This window comes from Lithobates pipiens, unplaced genomic scaffold, assembly GCF_037356315.1.
Source record: "Lithobates pipiens isolate NorthernLeopardFrog02 unplaced genomic scaffold, aLitPip1_a1.2 Scaffold_1, whole genome shotgun sequence".
Classification (NCBI taxonomy): Eukaryota; Metazoa; Chordata; class Amphibia; order Anura; family Ranidae; genus Lithobates; species Lithobates pipiens.
This window is the reverse complement of record NW_027507685.1, coordinates 129,950,603-129,970,157: the sequence shown is the minus strand read 5'-3', so window position 1 is coordinate 129,970,157 and position 19,555 is coordinate 129,950,603. Positions and strand designations below refer to the sequence as shown.

Below are 19,555 nucleotides of genomic sequence, written 5' to 3'. Positions count from 1 at the left end.
CTGGTGAGCGGGGAATATAGGCACATGCAGGTATGCATTCTTGATGTCGATTGACGCCAGACATTCTCCTCCTTGTGGAGGATGGAGATAACTGATCGGATTGATTCCATGCGAAAAGAGTGGATTTTCAGGAATCAATTTAGATCTTTGAGATCTAGAATGGGTCTGACTCTTCCATTGGGTTTTGGCACCGTGAAAAGGTTTGCGTAAAACCCCAACCCTTGCTCTTCCATGGGGACCACCATGATCACTTTTTGAGTCAAAAGTTGGTCTAATGCTTGAAAGAGAGACTCTGGATCTTTGGGGACGTTTGGTCTGAGAAAACAAGGAGACAGCAACTCTCGGAAACTCTAGACCTACCCTAGACCTATTGTGGAGACCACCCATCTGTCTTGAAACGCTACCTGCCATACCCTTGAGAACTGAGCGAGCGGGGGCGCCCCTTCATAAAGAGGCTTTAGTATTCTGTCTTGTAGGTTTCCTGCCCCAAGACTTCTTTTGTCCCTGGGGTTTACTTCTTGAACCTGACGACATAGGCCGTCGTGACTGCCTGGACGCTGATACCCTGGAGAAGAAGCCCTCTTAAATGAGGGACGTTTACTCCTTTTCTTAACTGGCAAAAGGGTACTCTTTCCACTTGATAGTTTTTGGATATATGTGTCCAAATCATCCCCAAACAGCCTTTCACCACGGAAAGGAAAACCAGCCAGGAGTTTTTTGCATGGCACTTCGGCTGACCAATTTTTCAACCATTAGATTCTACGCATATGCACCAACCCAAGAGTAAGGCAAAAGGTCTGCAGAGTAGAATCTCTCATTGCGTCAATTGCAAAAACACGAAGCCCCTGGCAACTCGGCTAAATCCTAGGCCTGCTGATCAAGGATAACCTTGAGCACCTGTCTCAAATGGCCACTCAAGGATTGACATACCCCACTTAGTCTATGACAATTTTCTGAGGCATGTCCCCAGTTTCTTACAACTAGTACAGCATGTTCACAAACTCCAACAATTGCTATAGCATATTAGCAGTCTGTAACCATCTCCTGCTGCATGTCTAGTCTTTGACAGCTTTCTGTAGTCTGTATAAACAAACTTGGAGTGCCACTCTAAGTGCCCACACACTGCCCCTGTGATTCCAAGCATCTGGATACACAGCATCTGGATACACATCCAGAATAGCAAAACTATGACAAAGTCTAAGGATGCCGCACTCTCATCAGTCAGAATAGTAAGAGGACAGTGAAACTGACACATTTATTCGATCAAGCCCTGTAGTGGGATGAAACGCGTAGTGGGTTTGGCTGTTTCACTGTCCTCTTATTATTCTGACTGATGGGAGTGCGGTGTCCTGCAATCTCCTCATGATATAGCTTTCTGTAGCATTACATTAAATATTATGTGTGGCCCTTTAGGGATGTCAGGGGCCACACGAAGTCCCATATCAAGAAAGTTGACCACCACTTATGTGACAGCTGTGTATGCTGGGGCTGTTGACATCACATCCACATACACTGTACCCAGTAGCAGACTCAGGGCTTTTTTTTTTTTTTGAAACTCCGTTTTTTATTAATAATATTTGGCACAGACATATATAATAAGCAGACTGTATACATCTTTGTGGGATATAAACATAACTTGATAAACAATTACAAGCCGTACAACAATAATTGCCTTGTACCTCAGTTATATCAAAATCATATTCCACTTGTATTTTTTATTTCCACCCTCTCCCCCCACCCTCCCAACAACAACAAACAACCCAACAAAGAACAGATGCACTCATAAGGATGCCAATTAGGTGGGTATGAGGTCTAGAACCTCAAATCATCCTGTCAAGGGCCTAGAAATCCCATGGCAGCGCTAATTACCGCACAACAGATCATAGAGGAGCAGAATTACATGTATCTATCCCATCCACCCAGTCTCCCCATATTTTGAGGAATTTCCCTGGCTTACCCCTTGTTTCATACGTTATTTTATATATTGGCAAGTCTTGGTTAATCAAAGCTTTCCATTTGTTCAGGGAGACCAATGATGTGCGCGTCCAATGTAATAGGACCGTCTTCCTAGCATAATATAGGAGAAAACGCAAAAATTGTTTCTGATGGTTACTAATGCCAACCTCCTCAAAAACTGAGAGGAGGCACCATTTAGGGCTACAAATATTGGGGAGGTCAAAGGTAGTCGCCACAAAGTGGGTCACCTGAGACCAAAATGGTCTTATCCGCTCACAGTCCCACAACATATGTAGTAGGTTACCTTCTTCCCTACCACATTTATGACACAGAGGAGAAGGCAGTTTCCGCATACGGAAAAGGCGTAGAGGAGTATAGTATATCCTATGAAAAATGCGTATCTGGATCATTTTATCTCTGGCGGAAATAGCAGTGCTAAAATAAGTATCTAGAAGTTCCTCCCAATTATCGTCCGACAGGTCAGGTACATCCCTCGTCCATTGTTGTCTCAGGATTTGCAATCTAGAAATTTTAGGCTCATTCAATAATTTGTAATAATTGGAAACCAGTTTAGTATGTTCTGGTTGGGCAAGCGCCCCTTCCAAAGTAGAATTCTGAAAGGTAACAGCCCGGAGCCCAAGTTGAGACTCGGCCGCATGCTGCAACTGTAAATATCTAAACCTCCAGGATTCAGGTATACCCAACTCTTGTCGGAACGCCGGAAAGGTTTTAAATCTACCCTCCTCGTATAATTGGTGGACATATTTCAAACCCCTTTCGGCCCAATTGCCAGCGAAAGGGAGATCTCTAAAATGTGGGAACACCGGATTATTCCATATGGGTTGATTAGGAGAAATCGTGGGGTGGGGTTCAGGTACCAGTGTCTTACATATCTTAAAGATTTTGAGAGAGTTTGCAATCATATCTGTACCCCTCCTCTCAGAAATCGCTCCTCTAAAGATCACATTTGACAGTGTTTCATAGGAGGAGAGCAACGCTGCCTCTGTTGCAGTAGCAGCATTGTTCAACTGTGGAAATAGCCACCAATGAACATATACCAACTGTGATGCATAGTAGTACAATCGCAGATTCGGTATTGCTAGCCCCCCTTTGTGTATAGGTAATTGTAAAGTAGCCAATGCAATCCGTGGATTCTTGGGAGACCATAAAAATGTAGATATCAAAGAGTCAATCTCTTGAAAGATCTTCTTTGGTACATACACTGGGCAATTCGCCAAAACATACAGCAACTTAGGGAAAAACACCATTTTAAATAAATTAGCCCTCCCCATCAATGTAAGAGGTAAACCCACCCAGTTATTGAGTTTAGCCTTAAGCGAAGCTATACAAGGAAGAAGGTTATCCTGGATGTATGCCGAAATCGGTAGCCTAACCACCACCCCCAAGTATTTAAACGATGTTGTGAATTGAAGCGGACAATGTTGTGGCAAGTGGTCAGGGGACTCTGAGTCTAACGAAAATACAGTGGACTTAGTCCAGTTAATCTTCAGGCCTGAATATACGCCGAAATCAGTGATCAACCTCAGCATTTTGGGAATCGTGTATTTAGGGTTTGACAAGTAGAGCAACATTTCATCAGCATATAGCGAGATACGTTCTTCCAAGGAGCCAATCCACATGCCCTGAAGTTCCGGAGAACTCCTCAATAACCTCGCTAGAGGTTCCACTGCCAGAGCATACAACAGGGGTGACAGAGGACAACCCTGTCTGGTGCCCCTGTGGATTCTGAAGGGTCTAGAAATAATCCCATTAAGCCTAAGCCGGGCAATAGGTTGATCATACAATATCCTAATCCAGGTGATAACATTCTGTCCAAAACCGAATTTTTCCATAATATATATAAGGTACGGCCACTCCACGGAATCAAATGCCTTGTGGGCATCTAAAGATACAATAGCTCGGGAGACAGACAATTTATTGGGGGCTTGTAAATTAGTGTATAATCTGCGAATATTACTATAAGTGGACCTACCGGGGATAAAGCCAGTTTGGTCTGGATTAATAAGAGCACTAATGATGGTATTTAGACGGGTGGCCAGAATCTTAGATAAAATTTTTAAGTCCGTATTAATTAACGAGATGGGTCTGTAGGATTCACAGTATTGTGGGTCTTTATTGGGCTTGGGAATTAATACAATTAGGGCCTCCTTCATAGATGATGGTAAGCAGCCTTGCTCAAAAATAGTCGAGTAAAGCTTTCTTAGTCTAGGGATTAGGACATCTTGATATTCTAAATACCACTCTATAGGGAAGCCATCTGGGCCTGGAGTTTTATGTTTAGCAAAACTTTTAATGGTAAGCAGTATCTCCTCGGCGGAGATAGGTGATTCTAGAGACATCTTTTGTTCTAAGGGTAGTACCGGGAAGTCAATTCTATCCACATATTCATATAATTCCGGGATGGTATAATGGGCTTGGGAGCGGTACAATTCCGTGTAAAATTTGTAAAAAGTTTCCACAATCTCCTCCTGAGTATCCCTGAGAGTGTTTGAGGTATCATAAACACAGGGGATGAAAATAGGGTCCGGGAGCGGAGCGGCCAAAAACGCCAGCAATTTCCCGCTTCTGTCCCCCATCTCAAAAATCCGTTGACGTTGGTATAGATTTTTCTTTTGTGTTTTCGAGAGCAGTGCAAGTTCATACTCCCTACTAACACTTTGCAGAGTTTGATAATGATGAGGCGAGGGATCTCTAACGTAAGAGTCTTCTGCCCCCTGTAACTGATTGGCCAGAGTTCTCAAACAGTCCCCAGTCGCTCTCTTGAAATCCGATACTCCTTGCATATACGCCCCCCTAGAGACCGCTTTGAAAGCGTCCCAGGTGATTAGTTCGGGGACCTCTTCCCTATTTTCCTTCCAAAAGTGTGTCACTGCGTCCCTACAAATTGATGCTACCATGGTCTCCTGCAACCAGTATGGGCTCATCCTCCACACACGCTCACCCAGGACAATGCCCGCTCTCATAGTCAGTTGTAGGGGTGAGTGATCCGATATAGCCCTGGGTAGATAGGAGATAGCCTCCACCTCTGGCAATGCAGCCCCAGAGAGGAAAAACATGTCCAATCTAAAAAGCGATCTATAGGATGCCGATGCACAAGAGAATTCTCGGGTATCCGGGTGCTTCCATCGCCAGACCTCCTTGAGGTCATAGGACGCAGCCCAGTCACTTAACACCGTAGATGATGGTCTAGTGCAGCGTAGCCTATCCTGATCAGCATTCATAACCTGGTTAAAATCCCCTCCCATAATAAGGTGACCACGCAACATAGGGAGAACCACCGCCATGCAGGCTCCCAATCTTTGTAAATCAAATGGTGGGGGCATGTAAAGGTTTACCAAAGTATATAACACACCCAGGTATTGCAGTATGACCACTACATAGCACCCCTGCGGGTCAGTCCTAACCTCTAGTATCTGGACAGGTAGGGACCGTAATATGAGTATAGATACCCCTCTAGAATAGGTCGAGTAAGTGGCATGGAAAGCATGGGCAATATGCCTCTTTTTCAGGGCCATAACCTTTGAACCCATCAGGTGAGTTTCCTGAAGCATAATTATTTGCGCCTTAGTGCGTTTCAAATAGTCAAAGACCAGTGATCTCTTAATCTTCGAGTTCAGCCCCCTGACATTCCAAGTAAGACAGTTAAAGCTCATTCGTATAATGCAGTAGTCATATGAAGGGGGGAGAGGAGAGAGGGCAGGACAGCAAAAGGGTCCCACTCCCCCCCCCTCCCCCCCGACACATTATAGACAATAAACCTAAAATGAAAAAGTTGAAACTCCCACCAATATTTTCGGTGTCGTTGCGTGCGTGCATCAGGTATACCAAGGAAAAAAAACAGGAGCAAACATCTCCAGGCTAACCTTCCCCATTCCCCCCTCCCCCCTCCCTGCTCATTACCCCCAACCATAACGAGCTTTAGCCCAAAAAGAAAACCAAAAAGGGAAAGAAAAACAGAAAAACTGTTTAGTCCAGGGAGTGACCAGTCGTTGCTCCCAGTGTCAGTTTAGTAAGAAAAACTCTGTCAGATCAGAAAAGAGGAAGCTTGTGCCTCCTCCGGCAAAACATATCACAAATAAGGCACCTGATACAGTAACCAAAGAAAGATATGCGCATCCCAGAGTAATTGTAGACGCCAGGTCCGGGACCGCCAGCAGGGCAAAATGGCGGTTCAGTGTCAATTCCGGTGCTTTGGGTAGGACAACTGCAAAGGGGAACAAGAACAGAATAAAGTCAACCAGAAAATACCGCATAGATTGGTCGTCCTCCGCCCTGTGTATAGAATTCCATCAGAAACTACAGGGAAGGCACACAACGTGTCGGCCATGAGAAAACAGGCAGGGACCGGAATGTTACAGTCCATCCAACCAATCCGAGGCTTCATTGGGTGAAAGGAAAAATTGTACCTTGCCGTCATTAACAACTCGTAATTTGGCCGGGTACATCATACTATATGGAAGATTTTTCTCTCGGAGGCGTTTCTTAACATGGAGGAAGGCCGCTCTTTGCTTTTGAGTAGTAGCAGAAAAATCCGGGAAAATGGAGATCTTTTTTCCGTTGTATTGTATATCTTGTAAGTTCCGCGCGGTGCGCATAATGCATTCTTTATCCCGAAAATAAAGGATCTTGGCTAAAATGGGTCGCGGAGGGGCTCCAGGGGGCATAGGGCGCATGGGCATCCAATGAGCCCGTTCGATTGCAAACAGAGGTGACAGTGCCTCCCGTCCCAACAGAGTGCTCAGCCATTGCTCCAGGAACTGCTCCGCGTCCTTGCCCTCCGCACCCTCAGGGAATCCCACGAAACGTAAATTATTCCTGCGCATTCGGTCCTCAAGGTCTCCCAATTTAGCAGCATGTTCAGTAATCTCTTGTTGATGTGTGCGGAGAGTAGCAGACATAGGTTGCATATTGTCCTCCACCTCACTGATTCTTTGCTCCGCGGTGGAAATCCTAGAGCGAATCTTTTGCATGTCATGTTTAACAATAGAGAGATCCAGCCTAACCGTTTCGATCTGTGTGGTCAGAGTGGTTTGGCATTGATGGATAGCGTCCATAACATGCTTCAAAGTAAGTTCCTCCTCACCCTCTGCCGTTCTCTCCCCCTCCGACCCCCTGTCCCCCTGTGGATTGGGATCCCCCGGATCGCTGCCTCTCTCCCAGGCCTCACCCTCCTCCCAGGGGTCTACGGCCTGCTCTGCTCTCGGGGACGCTGGGGGGGGGGGTATGCTGTCCATGCGGAGAATCCGCAAAATGTTCCCTGATAGTTGTCGGTGGTTTCGGCTTACCCGGAATACCGGAGGGCACATGTGAGTTCGCCGAGGGGCCGGAGTCAGCCTTCGCCTGTGCCTTGCCTTTAAAGGATTTCCCCGTGGCGGAGGACGCGCCGGCGCCATCTTTGGCCTTGCTGCCCGTCAGCGTGGCCGCCCGGTCTGCGGCGGATTTCTGGCTCGCAGGACCGTTCCGACCCATTCCAGCGGGTGCCCGTGAGGGTAGTGGGCAGTGCGGTGGTGACTACAAGGTCGGTATCTAGGTAGGGATAACGGATGCTGTTCAGGATGAATCGGTGCCGGAGGAGCTCCGCAAGCTTGCTGCTCACAGACTCAGGGCTTTTAGATGGCTACAAAAGGGAGGCTTTTATAGGTTTAAAAAAAAAAAAAAAAAAAGGAGTTTAAAATAGGTTAAATGTGCATATAATCTAAAAAGAAAAGGGGCTCAAAAAACATGGAACTGACCTATAATAAAGTTAACAATCAGCCAATAGTAAATTCCCTGCACACCCAAGCCCAAAAGGACGATTAAATTACAGACGTGTGCAATATTAAAACTGCAATAATATAACAGAGCCCTCTATAAAATGGGGAAAAATAATTTTCTTAATGTGGAATAAATTGCTGGTTTACTGGAAGTGAGGGGTTTTATTCCTCATGGAATATATATTTCTGTATAACCAGCAGCCTGGCACAGCGAGCAATGCTAATAACGCAGCGCTCCCTCTTTCCAATTTCATTTAATATTTCCATGGTGAGAACTCGACTGACAAATATCCCCAGGGCAGAAATAATGAATGAGATTGTGCTGAGTGTAAATAAATTTCTACATTGTGCACAATTTGCAGACTGGTACTGTGACTTGGGCTGTGACAGCTGATCACTCGTATCGGATGAGAGAAGCGTCTGTACCTGACCACGGTGACTAATGAAGAATTCCCTGAACAGCATGTCTGTAAACAGCAACATGTACACTGTAAAGTAGGGGCACCAAGCTTTTCTAAAGATACATACAGCTTTGTATTTAATAAGGAATGCTAGAAGCAAAGAACTAAATTGAAAAGGGCATTAACACAGAGCAGCCAAGCAGATTTCACTTTGCTGATGTTAGATAAGTTCAGAAATGGATTCTGATTGGGCTCTATGGGGTTCTGCATTCACCACTTAGACCCCTTTCATACCGAGGGCGTTTTGCAGGCGTTATAGCAGTAGAAATAGCGCCTGCAATCCGCCCTCAAACTGCTACACCATTGTCTCAAAGTGTGAAAGCCTGAGGGCTTTCACACCGGAGCGGTGTGCTGGCAGGACGTCAGGAAAAGTCCTGCCAGCAGCTTCTTTGGAGCGGCAAAGGAGTAGTGTGTTTACCGCTCCTCCACCGCTGCTCCGCATTGAAATCAATGGGGCAACGCTGCAATACCGCCGGCAAAACGCCGCCATTGCTGGTGATTTCAACCCTTTCTCGGCTACTAGCGGGGGGTAAAATCGTCCCGCTATCGGCCGAAATACGCTGCAAATCCGACAGTAAAATGCCGCTAAAAATAGCGGCATTTTACCACCGACGCTATGGGCGCGGCAGTGTGAAAGGGGTCTTAGTGTTTTGAACCTTACTCTTTTTTTATTTATTTTTTTCTTAAAAGGAACTATGACACAGCATTAAAAAAAGGTTTTTGAAAAAAGGAAGATTTGACAAAAATAGGATTTAAATTCACATGTTCCATCTTCCTGTCAGGGCTGGCTTAGCCCTTCCTTCTCTGGGCTGGCTGCTCAGCTGTCGGCTAATTGCCAGCTCTCATCTCTCTCCACAGTCACCCAGCTGTTCCTGATCCTACTCATCTGACCTGCCTACTTAAAGCTGTCCAGCTCACTTCATCTCTGCCTTCGACTTGGTCACATCACAAGAAACCATCTCCTGCGGTTCTGTTTAAATACTGGCTTGCTGACATCCCTTCTGGCTCCTTATCCTCCTTGTTGTTGCTCCACTTGGATCCCTGACTTCTGGCCTGGCTGATTACCCGGTCTGGTTATTGACCGCTGAACTGGCTGACTACTCGATCCGGTTACTGGACTCTGGCTATGCTTTGACTATGCTTACTCTATTTACCTTTTTATTTTTTATTAATAAACAAGTGTGATTTAATTGTACTTCTGTCTCAGCCTGGTTCATGGTTTCTGACACTTCTCTTCTTCTGCTCTTCACTCCCACCCAAAAATTCTTCACATTTGACCACATTAGGCAGTGTCAGATGCATGGGTCCACACCAGACGCTGTGGTTCTCTTTCTGGTGACATGTAACTACTGTGACCTGTTGTAAAGGGTGTGGGTTGAGTGACCTCATAAGATCCAGCACCTCATCCCTGTATTGGTAAATACAAAGAAAGGGGGTTGGATAGGGATATGTATAGAAGCTACAGTTTTTACTTAAATAAAATATACATTTTATTACATAAATATACAGCGAACAACAAACATAGGGTTTATAAAACGCAAGCAGAGTAATATACAAACAGTGGTACTGGCCAAAAGTATCAATATACATGGGATGGTCACTGATGCATGTCAAGTTCCTACATGTTTCGCCAAACAATGGCTTCTTCAGGGAATTATGTAGTCGCCAGTGTTCAACAGTGGCTCTGATAATAATAAACACATGATCAATATTACAATATCAAAAAATGGAAATATTATGAATATCGGATGACAAAATTCCAAAAAAAAAAAAAAAAAAAACATACACAAATTGTGTGTCATGGCTCATAGACTTTCCCACCCAACTTACCAAAGGGAACCCCACAATGGGGCACAAAACTGGGCAGCCCAACAATCACGGCAAAGGGAGGTTTCGGTCATGCGACCCCGGGGGGCATGCAGAGGCCAGGCTATATTAAAATTAAGGAGAAATAAAAGGAGTGATGTACATTAGTGGACATAACACAGTCCAATATGATGGGCCTCAATTAGTACTTACATATAATCTACTAAGAAAAAGTATGGGTACAGGGGCGCCAGGACAGCACTGTAAAGTTGTAACTTCACCATATATAACCCACTGTAAGTAAAAAGAAGGAAGAAATACCGATAAGGCTAAGGGAATCAAATGTATTTTGATAGAAAAAGGAATATAAAAATATATATTGAAGACAAATAAAATATAGTGGTAAAGGATATATATTACAGAGACGCTAGAATGTGGCCAAGTATAATGAACTCTGCAGGGAAGAGATGTATCCCATTGTAAACCTGCAGTAAATAATAACCAACTAAAAAAGACATCCAATCGCAATATGATGGGTGATGTCAGTATATAATAGTTCTCAATAATAGGCCAACATATGGGAGAAGAGGAGAAAGGTAAAGAAAGGAAAACAAACTCAGTGCAGTAATACATAAGGATTCCATCAAGCAGCATAAGTCCACAGATGAACACTGCATCTAAGTTTACCTGGCATCGGTATAACTGTCACAATGACTGCCCCTGGGATCCAGCTGGTGGAGTGCTGGAATCGCCGGCCCTATATACCCACCACTTGGTCGGCGCCTGACGTCACCGATCGAATGTGGAAGAAAAAGGCTACTGCGCATATGCCGGAGGGAACTCAGTTCGCCTACAAACCTCAGAGTGCTGAGCGGGCGGGACTATCCTCCGCATGATAGCCTGCACAGCAGACCGGATTGGGCAGAGCAGGATGGGAGGAAGAAACCCAGGCCAGGCTAGCAGAACTCCAGCGCGGGTGACAGCAACCAAACATGGCATCTGTCCTAAATAGGAGCAGATGCCCGGGGCGTCCCTGGAGCCATACATAATGTCCGCCCAAGGCAACTGTGGACAGTCCAATGTCCACCCAGGAAAACAGAGGGCAAACAAGGCAAGGAGGGGAGACGAAAAACGGGTGGAGAACCAGAAGTCAGAAGATAGGTATTGATAACCACACCGGTGCACCAACAAGCGTGGACCAATCCCAGCAACATGAACCATGACACGCAATCAATAAAACATGAAAGTAATAAGCAAGTATAATAAAAAAGTATTAAACAAAACATAATTGCACATGCGTTTTACAAAATACCAAAAGTATCGACAATTCCAAAGACAACAAACGATTATTAAATGTCTGTCAAAAAAAAGAGAAAGGGTATGTACATATATTATTCTACTATAAAGTGTATAACTATGTGTCGACACAAATCACCTAATCCAGGATGGTCAAATGGCTATGGCGATACATAATGTGGGAGAGAGGGAGGCAAGATGGAATAAAAGGTTCATGACTACTGCTGTTATTAACAAAAATAAAGTCTCTACATTACAGAAAATATTTGAAACTAATATATTTGTTCAAGCCGGGATATCTTGTGGCATTCAAATTTTGGATCCACCGGGTTTCTAATTGTAGTAACGTGCAATCTATGCCACCGCCCCTCACATGTTTTGCCTATATAAAGTGTGTGCGTTCAATCCTGGATATCTTGTTAATAAAAGCAGTAGTCGTGAACCTTTTATTCCATCTTGCCTCCCTCTGTCCCGCATTATGTATCACCATATTACCATCCTGGATTAGGTGATTTGTGTCACCGCATAGTTATACACTTAAGATACGATTTATATATGTACATACCCTTTATCTTTTGACAGACATTTAATAATCCTTTGTTGTCTTTGGAATTGTCATTACTTTTGGTATTTTGTAAAACTCATGTGCAATTATGCTTTGTTTAAATGATTATTAATTATTACTTTAATGTTTTATTGATCGTATGTCATGGTTCATGTGGCTGGGATTGGCCTTGGGCGGACATTATGTGTGGCTGCATGAATCCCCCGGGCGTCTGCTCCTATTAGGACAGATGCCAGTGTTTGGTTGCTGTCAACCGTGCTAGAGTTCTGCTAGCCTGGCCTGGGTTTTTTCCTCCCATCCCACTCTGCCCAATCCGGTCTGCTGTGCGAACTATCATGCGGTGGATAGTCCCGCCCACCGTCATCAATGTGCTTACTGCGTCATGTGATGCGGTTGCGTCACGTGACAGACGTCTGCCGCCGCTCAGCACTCTGGGGTTTGTAAACAAACGGAGGACCCTCTGGCGCATGCGCAGTAGTCTTTTTCGTCCGCACTCAGTCTGTGACGTCAGACGCCGAACGAGTGGGAGTATATAGGGCCAGCGATTTCAGCAATCCATCAGCTGGATCCCAGGGGTGGCTATTGTGACAGTTATACCGATGGAAGGTAAACTTGGATGCTGTGTTCATCTGTGGGCTTATGCTGCTTGATGGAATCCTTAAGTATTACTGTGCTGGGTTTATTCTTTCCTTTCTTTTCCTTTCTCCTCTTCTACCATATGTTGGGCTATTATTGAGAACTATTATATACGAACGTCATCCATCATATAGCGATTGGATGTCTTTTAGTTGGTTATTATTTACTGCAGGTTTACAATAGGATACATCCCTTCCCTGCAGGGTTCAGTATACCTAGCCACATTCTAGCGTCTCTATAATATACATCCTTCACCACTATATTTTATTTGTCTTCAATATATGTTTTATATTCCTAATACCTTTGATTCCCTTACCCTTATTGGTATATCTTCCTTTTTTTTTTTACTTACAGTGTATTATATATGGTGAGGTTATAACTTTACAGTGATGTTGGCTTTCCTGGTGCCCCTGTACCCATGCTTTTTCTTAGAGTATATGCAAATACTAATCGATGCTATGTTAGCCCATCATATTGGGCTGTGTTATGTCCAATATTGTACATCACTCCTTTTATTTCTTTCTCCTTAATTTTAATATAGCCTGGTCCCTGTATGAAACCTCCCTTTGCAGAGATTGTTGGGCTGCCCGGTTTTGTGCCCTATTGTGGGGGTCCCTTTGGTAAGTTGGGTGGGATTTGTGCGGTGGGAAAGTCTGTGAGCCATGACACTCGATTTGTGTGTTTTTTTTTTTTTTTGTAATTTTGTCATACTATATTCATAATATTATTTCCATTTTTTGATATTGTAATATTGATTATGTGTTTATTATTATCAGAGCCACTGTTGAACACTGGTGACTACATATTCCCCCGAAGAAGCCATTCTTTGGCGAAACATGTAAGGACTTGACATGCATCAGTGACCATCCCATGTATATGGATGCTTTGGCCAGTACCACTGTATATTACTCTGCTTATGTTTTATGCACCCCATGTTTGCTGTATATTTATGTAATAAAATGTATATATATTTTTATTTAATTTTTTTAAGTAAAAACTGTAGCTTCTATACATTGGGCACCATTATAATCCCTATCTAACTCCCTTTCTTTGTATTTACTGTGACCCGTAGTGACATGGACAGAACCACAGAACACACTGGGGGTCAGCGTAAGCACAGCAGTAGTGTGCTGAATATGAAGGGAGCGAAGATTGCAAAAAGAGGCAGCCGGACAGGTGAATATAAACAAACTTCTTTTGCAGGTTGTGCTTTTTGACATTTTTTAATGGTCTGGATTTGGTTGCACCCCTAGCACTGCGCACTTCCTGGTCACATCATAGAGAAGAGACATGCACCTGCTTCTAGAATGTGGGTGCAGCTGGAGGAATGTGCATAGATCTTTTTTTTTTTTTTTTTTTTTAAACATAGCACTGCAGTAACCTTAAATCTGTTTTAGAAGGCAGGGAAGGGGGAGGAGACTCTATAACTCAATAAAGAGCAGCATGTAAATTTCAGCTTGAGCTACCGAGTTCTGTAAATAATTGCATCCTTTTACATCAGTAAGGCCGATATAGATAGTGTTGGTGCGTGTTCCCCTATATTGTCTCAAGTCTGGTGTGCTTTTGTTGTAGTCTACGGTCTAATCAGTTCTCTGCTATTTAGGGGTTTGCCCTCACGACTTTGTGCTACTTAATCCAGTTAGGCTGGCCATAGATGGAACAAATTTCTTTCTTGTAGGAAAGACATTTGTTTGCTTCCCCCATCAACACAGTGTTGACAGGGGAATTCCTCCCGTTGAGCCATTGTGTTCTCTTGGTGGGGGGGTGTGGAGTACAGAGAAAAAAAATAAGTGAGCAGCAAGAGGAATTGCTTTTCAGAGGAGTATACAGCCATACATTTTGAGCAAGAGGAAATGATCTGGTACATGCTCACAGCATGTCCGCTGTATGACAGAAAAGATAAATGAAAAAAATACAAAGCATCCATATAGCCATATAAACAAATGGGACAATGTAGGTTGTGGTAAACAAAAAAGGGAATAACAGGCCAGCTGAGGCAACCAGCAAAGGGACAGGTGATAAGGGAAGGTAAGAGGGAGGAATAAAAACAAAAAAAATTTAATAAATAAAAGCAAAAAATAGGTGGGAGTGGTAATGAAAAGTATTTGTTTGGTTTGAAATTAGTAGTGCAATGAAAACAGACAATTTATTTCAACAAAAAAAAAAACTCAGATTAGATGTGCATTTAAAAGAGAAGTATGGAGTATATAAAAAAAAACAAAAAACAACAACCCTTAATCACCTAAGTGGATGCAGCATTGATCCTATGCTGCATCTGTCCCCACCACCTCCGCATTGAGAACTGATCAATCACCATTGATCGCTCAGTTGTCGCGTCTGCTCTGAGCTGTCAGTCACGACTCTCTGCTCTGCCTCTCCAGCACTCATTGGAGCGCTGAGCTGGGGAGGGGAGGGAGAGGCTGGGTCAGTCTCCCAGCGGAGCACCTGGACCTGGCTGTAAAGTCGGGATCAATCCCTACAGCTGAGTAAAACCTGCTGTTGGCTGAAAACGGAACGAACTGCACTCCTGTGATCCATAGAAGTAGGGCCATAAAAGCTTTGGCCCCTTGGTTACTAGAAAGGCCCTGAGACTTCAGCAAGGAGCCACAATCTTTAGTGTGATGTCAGCCGCCCCAACAGACTCAAAGCGGTCACTATAGTGACCATCTCTTATATTCCCAGTGGTTTATCCCCTGGCAGCTACATAAAATGTTATGTAGTTTTATGTTATAGAGGAGCTTGACCAACACAGACAGTATTTAAGCAATCCAAGATGAGAGGGATATGATGTGCAAGGAGGGAGGTGGCTCTGTTAGGGAATTGACTGGTCACATTTTCTATCAAGTTCAAAGGTACATTGCAAGAGAATAAAATATTTAGGTAAGGGGTACTTTAAGGACAAATTGCCTGCATACCAACCAAGCCTTCATATTTTACAAGATCCCAGCCTCACCTTTTCAGTATACAGCAGGAAAAAACTCCCCCGTAAATGTATCATTACATTGAATGCAAGAACCACATTAGTGCTATGATAATTCTACCATGCTGTTGGAATGCTTCCAGTGTTGTGTTGTAAATTTTGTGTGTGGTCTGACGATTCATGCTGTGTGTGCTGAGTATGCTTTTCTTTGGCTGTGCCTGTGTGCAGTTTGTCTGTGTGCTGTGACTGACTGTGAACTTTAAATGTTATTTCTGGAGGGGGGATTAAGCACAGAGAAAGAGCATGCTCAGTTAGGGTGAAAATCAAATAGATGCAACCACATGACTATTTCCAAAGTATGGTGCCCTCTGTAATAGCTACTAAACAAGTAATGAAAAAAAAATTTTTTTTTTTGCACCAGGCTATTGTGAAATGAATATTTAAATGATGTTATCACTCTTACCAAATCAGTAAATGGAAGGAAAGGCGTGCACTAAAGAAGAGAGAATAATAAACTTACAGTGATGACATCCAGAATACTGAGCAGGCTGTGCACACTGTCTCCAGCTAAAACCTCCTTCACCACCATCTCGTTCCCATCCTGAAAACCAGAAGCATATGAGAAGTCAGTTGTTTTTCACAAATTTTCGATTATTTTAAAACTACTGATAAACAGGACAATTTAAGGTGTATGCTAGACAAAATATTTTATTATTTTTTAGTTTTTTGATTGAGTAGGAAAGCATTAGACCCTCTGCCAAGTCTTTATTTCGGTATGTGTCCCAAAAAAATGCTAAAAATTTAGTTTGAGTACAGAATTGCATGACCGCGCAATTGTCATTTAAAGTGTGACAGCGCTGAAAGCTGAAAATTGGCCTTGGCAGGAAGGGGGTGAAAGTGAACTGAAGTGGTTAATTGGTATAGTTTATATTTGACTGGAGTACAGGTTTTCTTTTTAATGCTTTTTTTTGCATTATAAAGTTTTTGTAAAAGTGCAAATACAAAAGTAAAATTACAATTACCCAAACAGTGCAAAAAATAAAATTGTACAATGAAGAATAGGGCTTTCCTCCTGTACAATATAAAAATAAACCTACCCCCATCCCCTTTCCCCCTCTGCAGTACAGTTCTCACAAAGAACCCCTAGAGGTAAATCTTGGTCCAATACTTAATCAAGGTAAAAGTTTCCATTTGCACGGAAAGGGCCCTCAGCAGCTGGAGGTAAGCTTTAATGTAGAAATACTTTCAGCAAAACATGAAAGTACTCACAAAAGCAGGATCTGTAGATAAACAAAGGAGGTGTGGGAAATTTACATAATTTAGTGACCAGCAGTACTTTTTTGAAAAAAATGTACCAAAAGGCGCAAAACAATCTTAAGCTCGGTACACACTGCAAGTTTTTTTTTTAGTCCTACCCAGTGGGGTGAACAAAAAAAACCCTGACAGAACGCTGTACAAACTCAATCAATGTTTCTGCTGCAATCTTCCTCGCTGTGTCTTTGTATTCTGGCAGGGAGACTCCCCCACCAGAATACACCGATTAAAGTGGTTGTAAACCCTTACAAACCACTTTGACCTACAGGTAAGCCTAGATTAAGGCTTACCTGTAGGTCCAAGAAATATCTCCTAAACCTATACGGTTTAGGAGATATTTGCCCGAAGACAGGCACCGCCTGTCTACGGCGCATGCACCGTAGACAGCGGCGCGCAGGCGCACTGATCGCGGCATTTCCAAAAACGGAGCTGCCGCGCGTGTCGGCTCCCGTGCGCATGCGCGGGAGTGACGTCATCGCAGGCTCCGCCAAATGACAGCGGCGGAGCTGCGAGACCCCACCGAAAAGATGGATGCGCCGGACTACAGGGGACAGCGGTGACATCGCTGGCTCCTGTGTCAGGTAAGTGACACATAATGGGCTACTATGCCATGCATAGTAGTCCATTATGCTTTGCCTTTGCAGGGAATGAAAGAGGAAGTAAACCCATCAGGGTTTACTTCCTCTTTAACATTCATTGGCTGCAAGCGCAGCTAGATGCTGGTTTTCCAGCATGTCCCTTCAACAAAAGCTGGTCTTCTATCTGACAGACAGCTGTGCACTGACAGATTTTTTGACGGTGTGTACCCAGCTTTAGGATCGCAGCATTCCCCTGTCTCACCTCATTTTCCACTTTCCTGATTTATTGTAGACGTGAACTGCTAATCGCCAAAGCAATCTTTTTCTATAAGCCCTTCTACACACGGTTGGATATTCAGACGGAAAATGTCCGATTGGACCATGTTGTCGGATAATCCGACCGTGTGTGGGCTCCATCGGACTGTTTCCGTCGGAATATCTGACCAACAAAGTTTGAGAGCTGGGCTATAAAATTTTCCGACAACTTGATCAGATCGGACTTTGTCCAATCGTTTGTAGAGAATTCCGATCGGACAAAGTGCCACGCATGCTCAGATCAAATTACGACACCAAAGCTATTGGCTACTAGCTGCAACGTAGTCCAGTCGCAAGGCACAAACGTCATCACATTCCAAACGACCGGATTTTCTGACAACTTTGTCCGACAGTGTGTATGCAACACCACTTTTGGACAAAATCCGTCTGAAAAAATCCGATGGATTTTGTTGTCGGAATGTCCGACCGTGTGTTCAAGGGCTTAGACATTTTGGCATAAAGTAAAAAAACAAAAAAAAAAACAAACAAACACCAGTAGTAGTGTTTCTTACACTTTCTTGTATGCAGACTTCCAGCATTCCATCTTGCACTACATATATACTGGTATCCAGCTGTCCTGGCCGGAAGATATATTCGCCTTCATGAAGCTGAACAAATACCATGTGTTTACAGAGCTCCAGGAAAAGAGGCTTTTCAAAGTGCCCTAATACCCTGCAGGACAGGTAAAAAAAAAAAAAAAAAACACACAGAATGGGTTACTCTAAGACAAAATGGGACATAACACACGCATACCTAAAGTCTAGCCCCATCTTTGCACATAAGCAAATGAGAATTGCCTAGATTCTGCTGTTTCCATAAATAAGCATCATTGCCCTCGGTGTTCATTGTGGTATCTGCAGTGTTCAGTGTGTCAATGAGCAGAGTAGGGCTTAGACTTGGGAATAAAACCACCCATCCTTCCATCGCACCTTTCAGAACATTGGAACAGAGGCAGAAACAAAAATGAAATTTAAAAAAAAAAAATCTTTCCTTATCCATAGTCAGAGATTTGCAATGGAAACTATAGTGGCTTGTAGTTAGTTTTGTATTTTTTTTTTCTTTAATTGTGGCTTGGGGTCCATTTTATATTTTCTTTAAAGTGTATGTTTTTAAATCTGAAATTTTACAATATGTTTTTATTTGTATAAACATTTTTTCAAAAAAAAAAAATATTGAATATATGGTGCTCTCATGTATGTGTTGAGTACAGGCCAGGCTGACTCTCTTTAAAGTGTAAGTTGACCTTTACAGAAAAATCTGTAAGGTGAACTTACACAGGACCCCCTCCTCACCCCCCTACACCCCCCCCCCTTCTGAGGGGGTACATTTAGGAGATTACGCTCTGGGGATTTATTTTTATTTTTTTGCAAAAAAATGTATTGGTGTTTTACAACATATAAATATTGAACAGCTTCAGAACAAAACTGTAAGATATAACAGAATTCGGAAACATAAATGGTATACAACAGTACATTTCCCTGACCCAGCGATGTGATATATCTCAGTGGAGAAGAATATATGCAATGCACTGGTAAAGTCCACCTACGTTTAAAACTTACAATTTCGCAACTCTAGCGATCCCTGGTATAAATACTCCCTAGACTCCCGTAGTCTGATGTGCAGAGGAAAGATATAGAGGATAAGCTATGTCCCTGAAGCTGAGAAGTTTGAGTCCCCTTATGGGGCCATGCGGTAACAAGTTTGTGGACTATAGAAAAGAAGTACGGAAGAGTCTCGCTTAAGGGGCTTCCAGGGTGACATTTTCCAAGTAGAGAGAAACACACGGAACTGACACTCTCATGTAATTATTTTAGGCATCATCTAGATCTTTACCTAAGGGAAAATGGGTGGCATTTGGTGGATTGTGAAGGAGTAGGGATCCACATGTCTTAAGGATCAGGTAAGAAGAGAGGGAGGTCTGGAAATAATATGGG

The 19,555-nt window shown here is 43.4% G+C and overlaps 1 protein-coding gene across 2 annotated transcripts in view; it reads right to left on the bottom strand.

Moving 5' to 3' along the window:
* PNPLA7 (patatin like domain 7, lysophospholipase) overlaps positions 1–19,555 on the bottom strand; it is a 620,671-nt gene that overhangs the window by 462,726 nt on the left and 138,390 nt on the right. For both annotated transcript variants that reach the window (XM_077476726.1, XM_077476735.1), the window contains 2 exons: positions 18,134–18,293; positions 15,935–16,015 (listed from right to left, as the gene is read on the bottom strand). In XM_077476726.1, the coding sequence (XP_077332852.1) occupies positions 15,935–16,015; positions 18,134–18,293 (241 nt within the window). The remainder of the gene's footprint in view (positions 1–15,934; positions 16,016–18,133; positions 18,294–19,555) is intronic.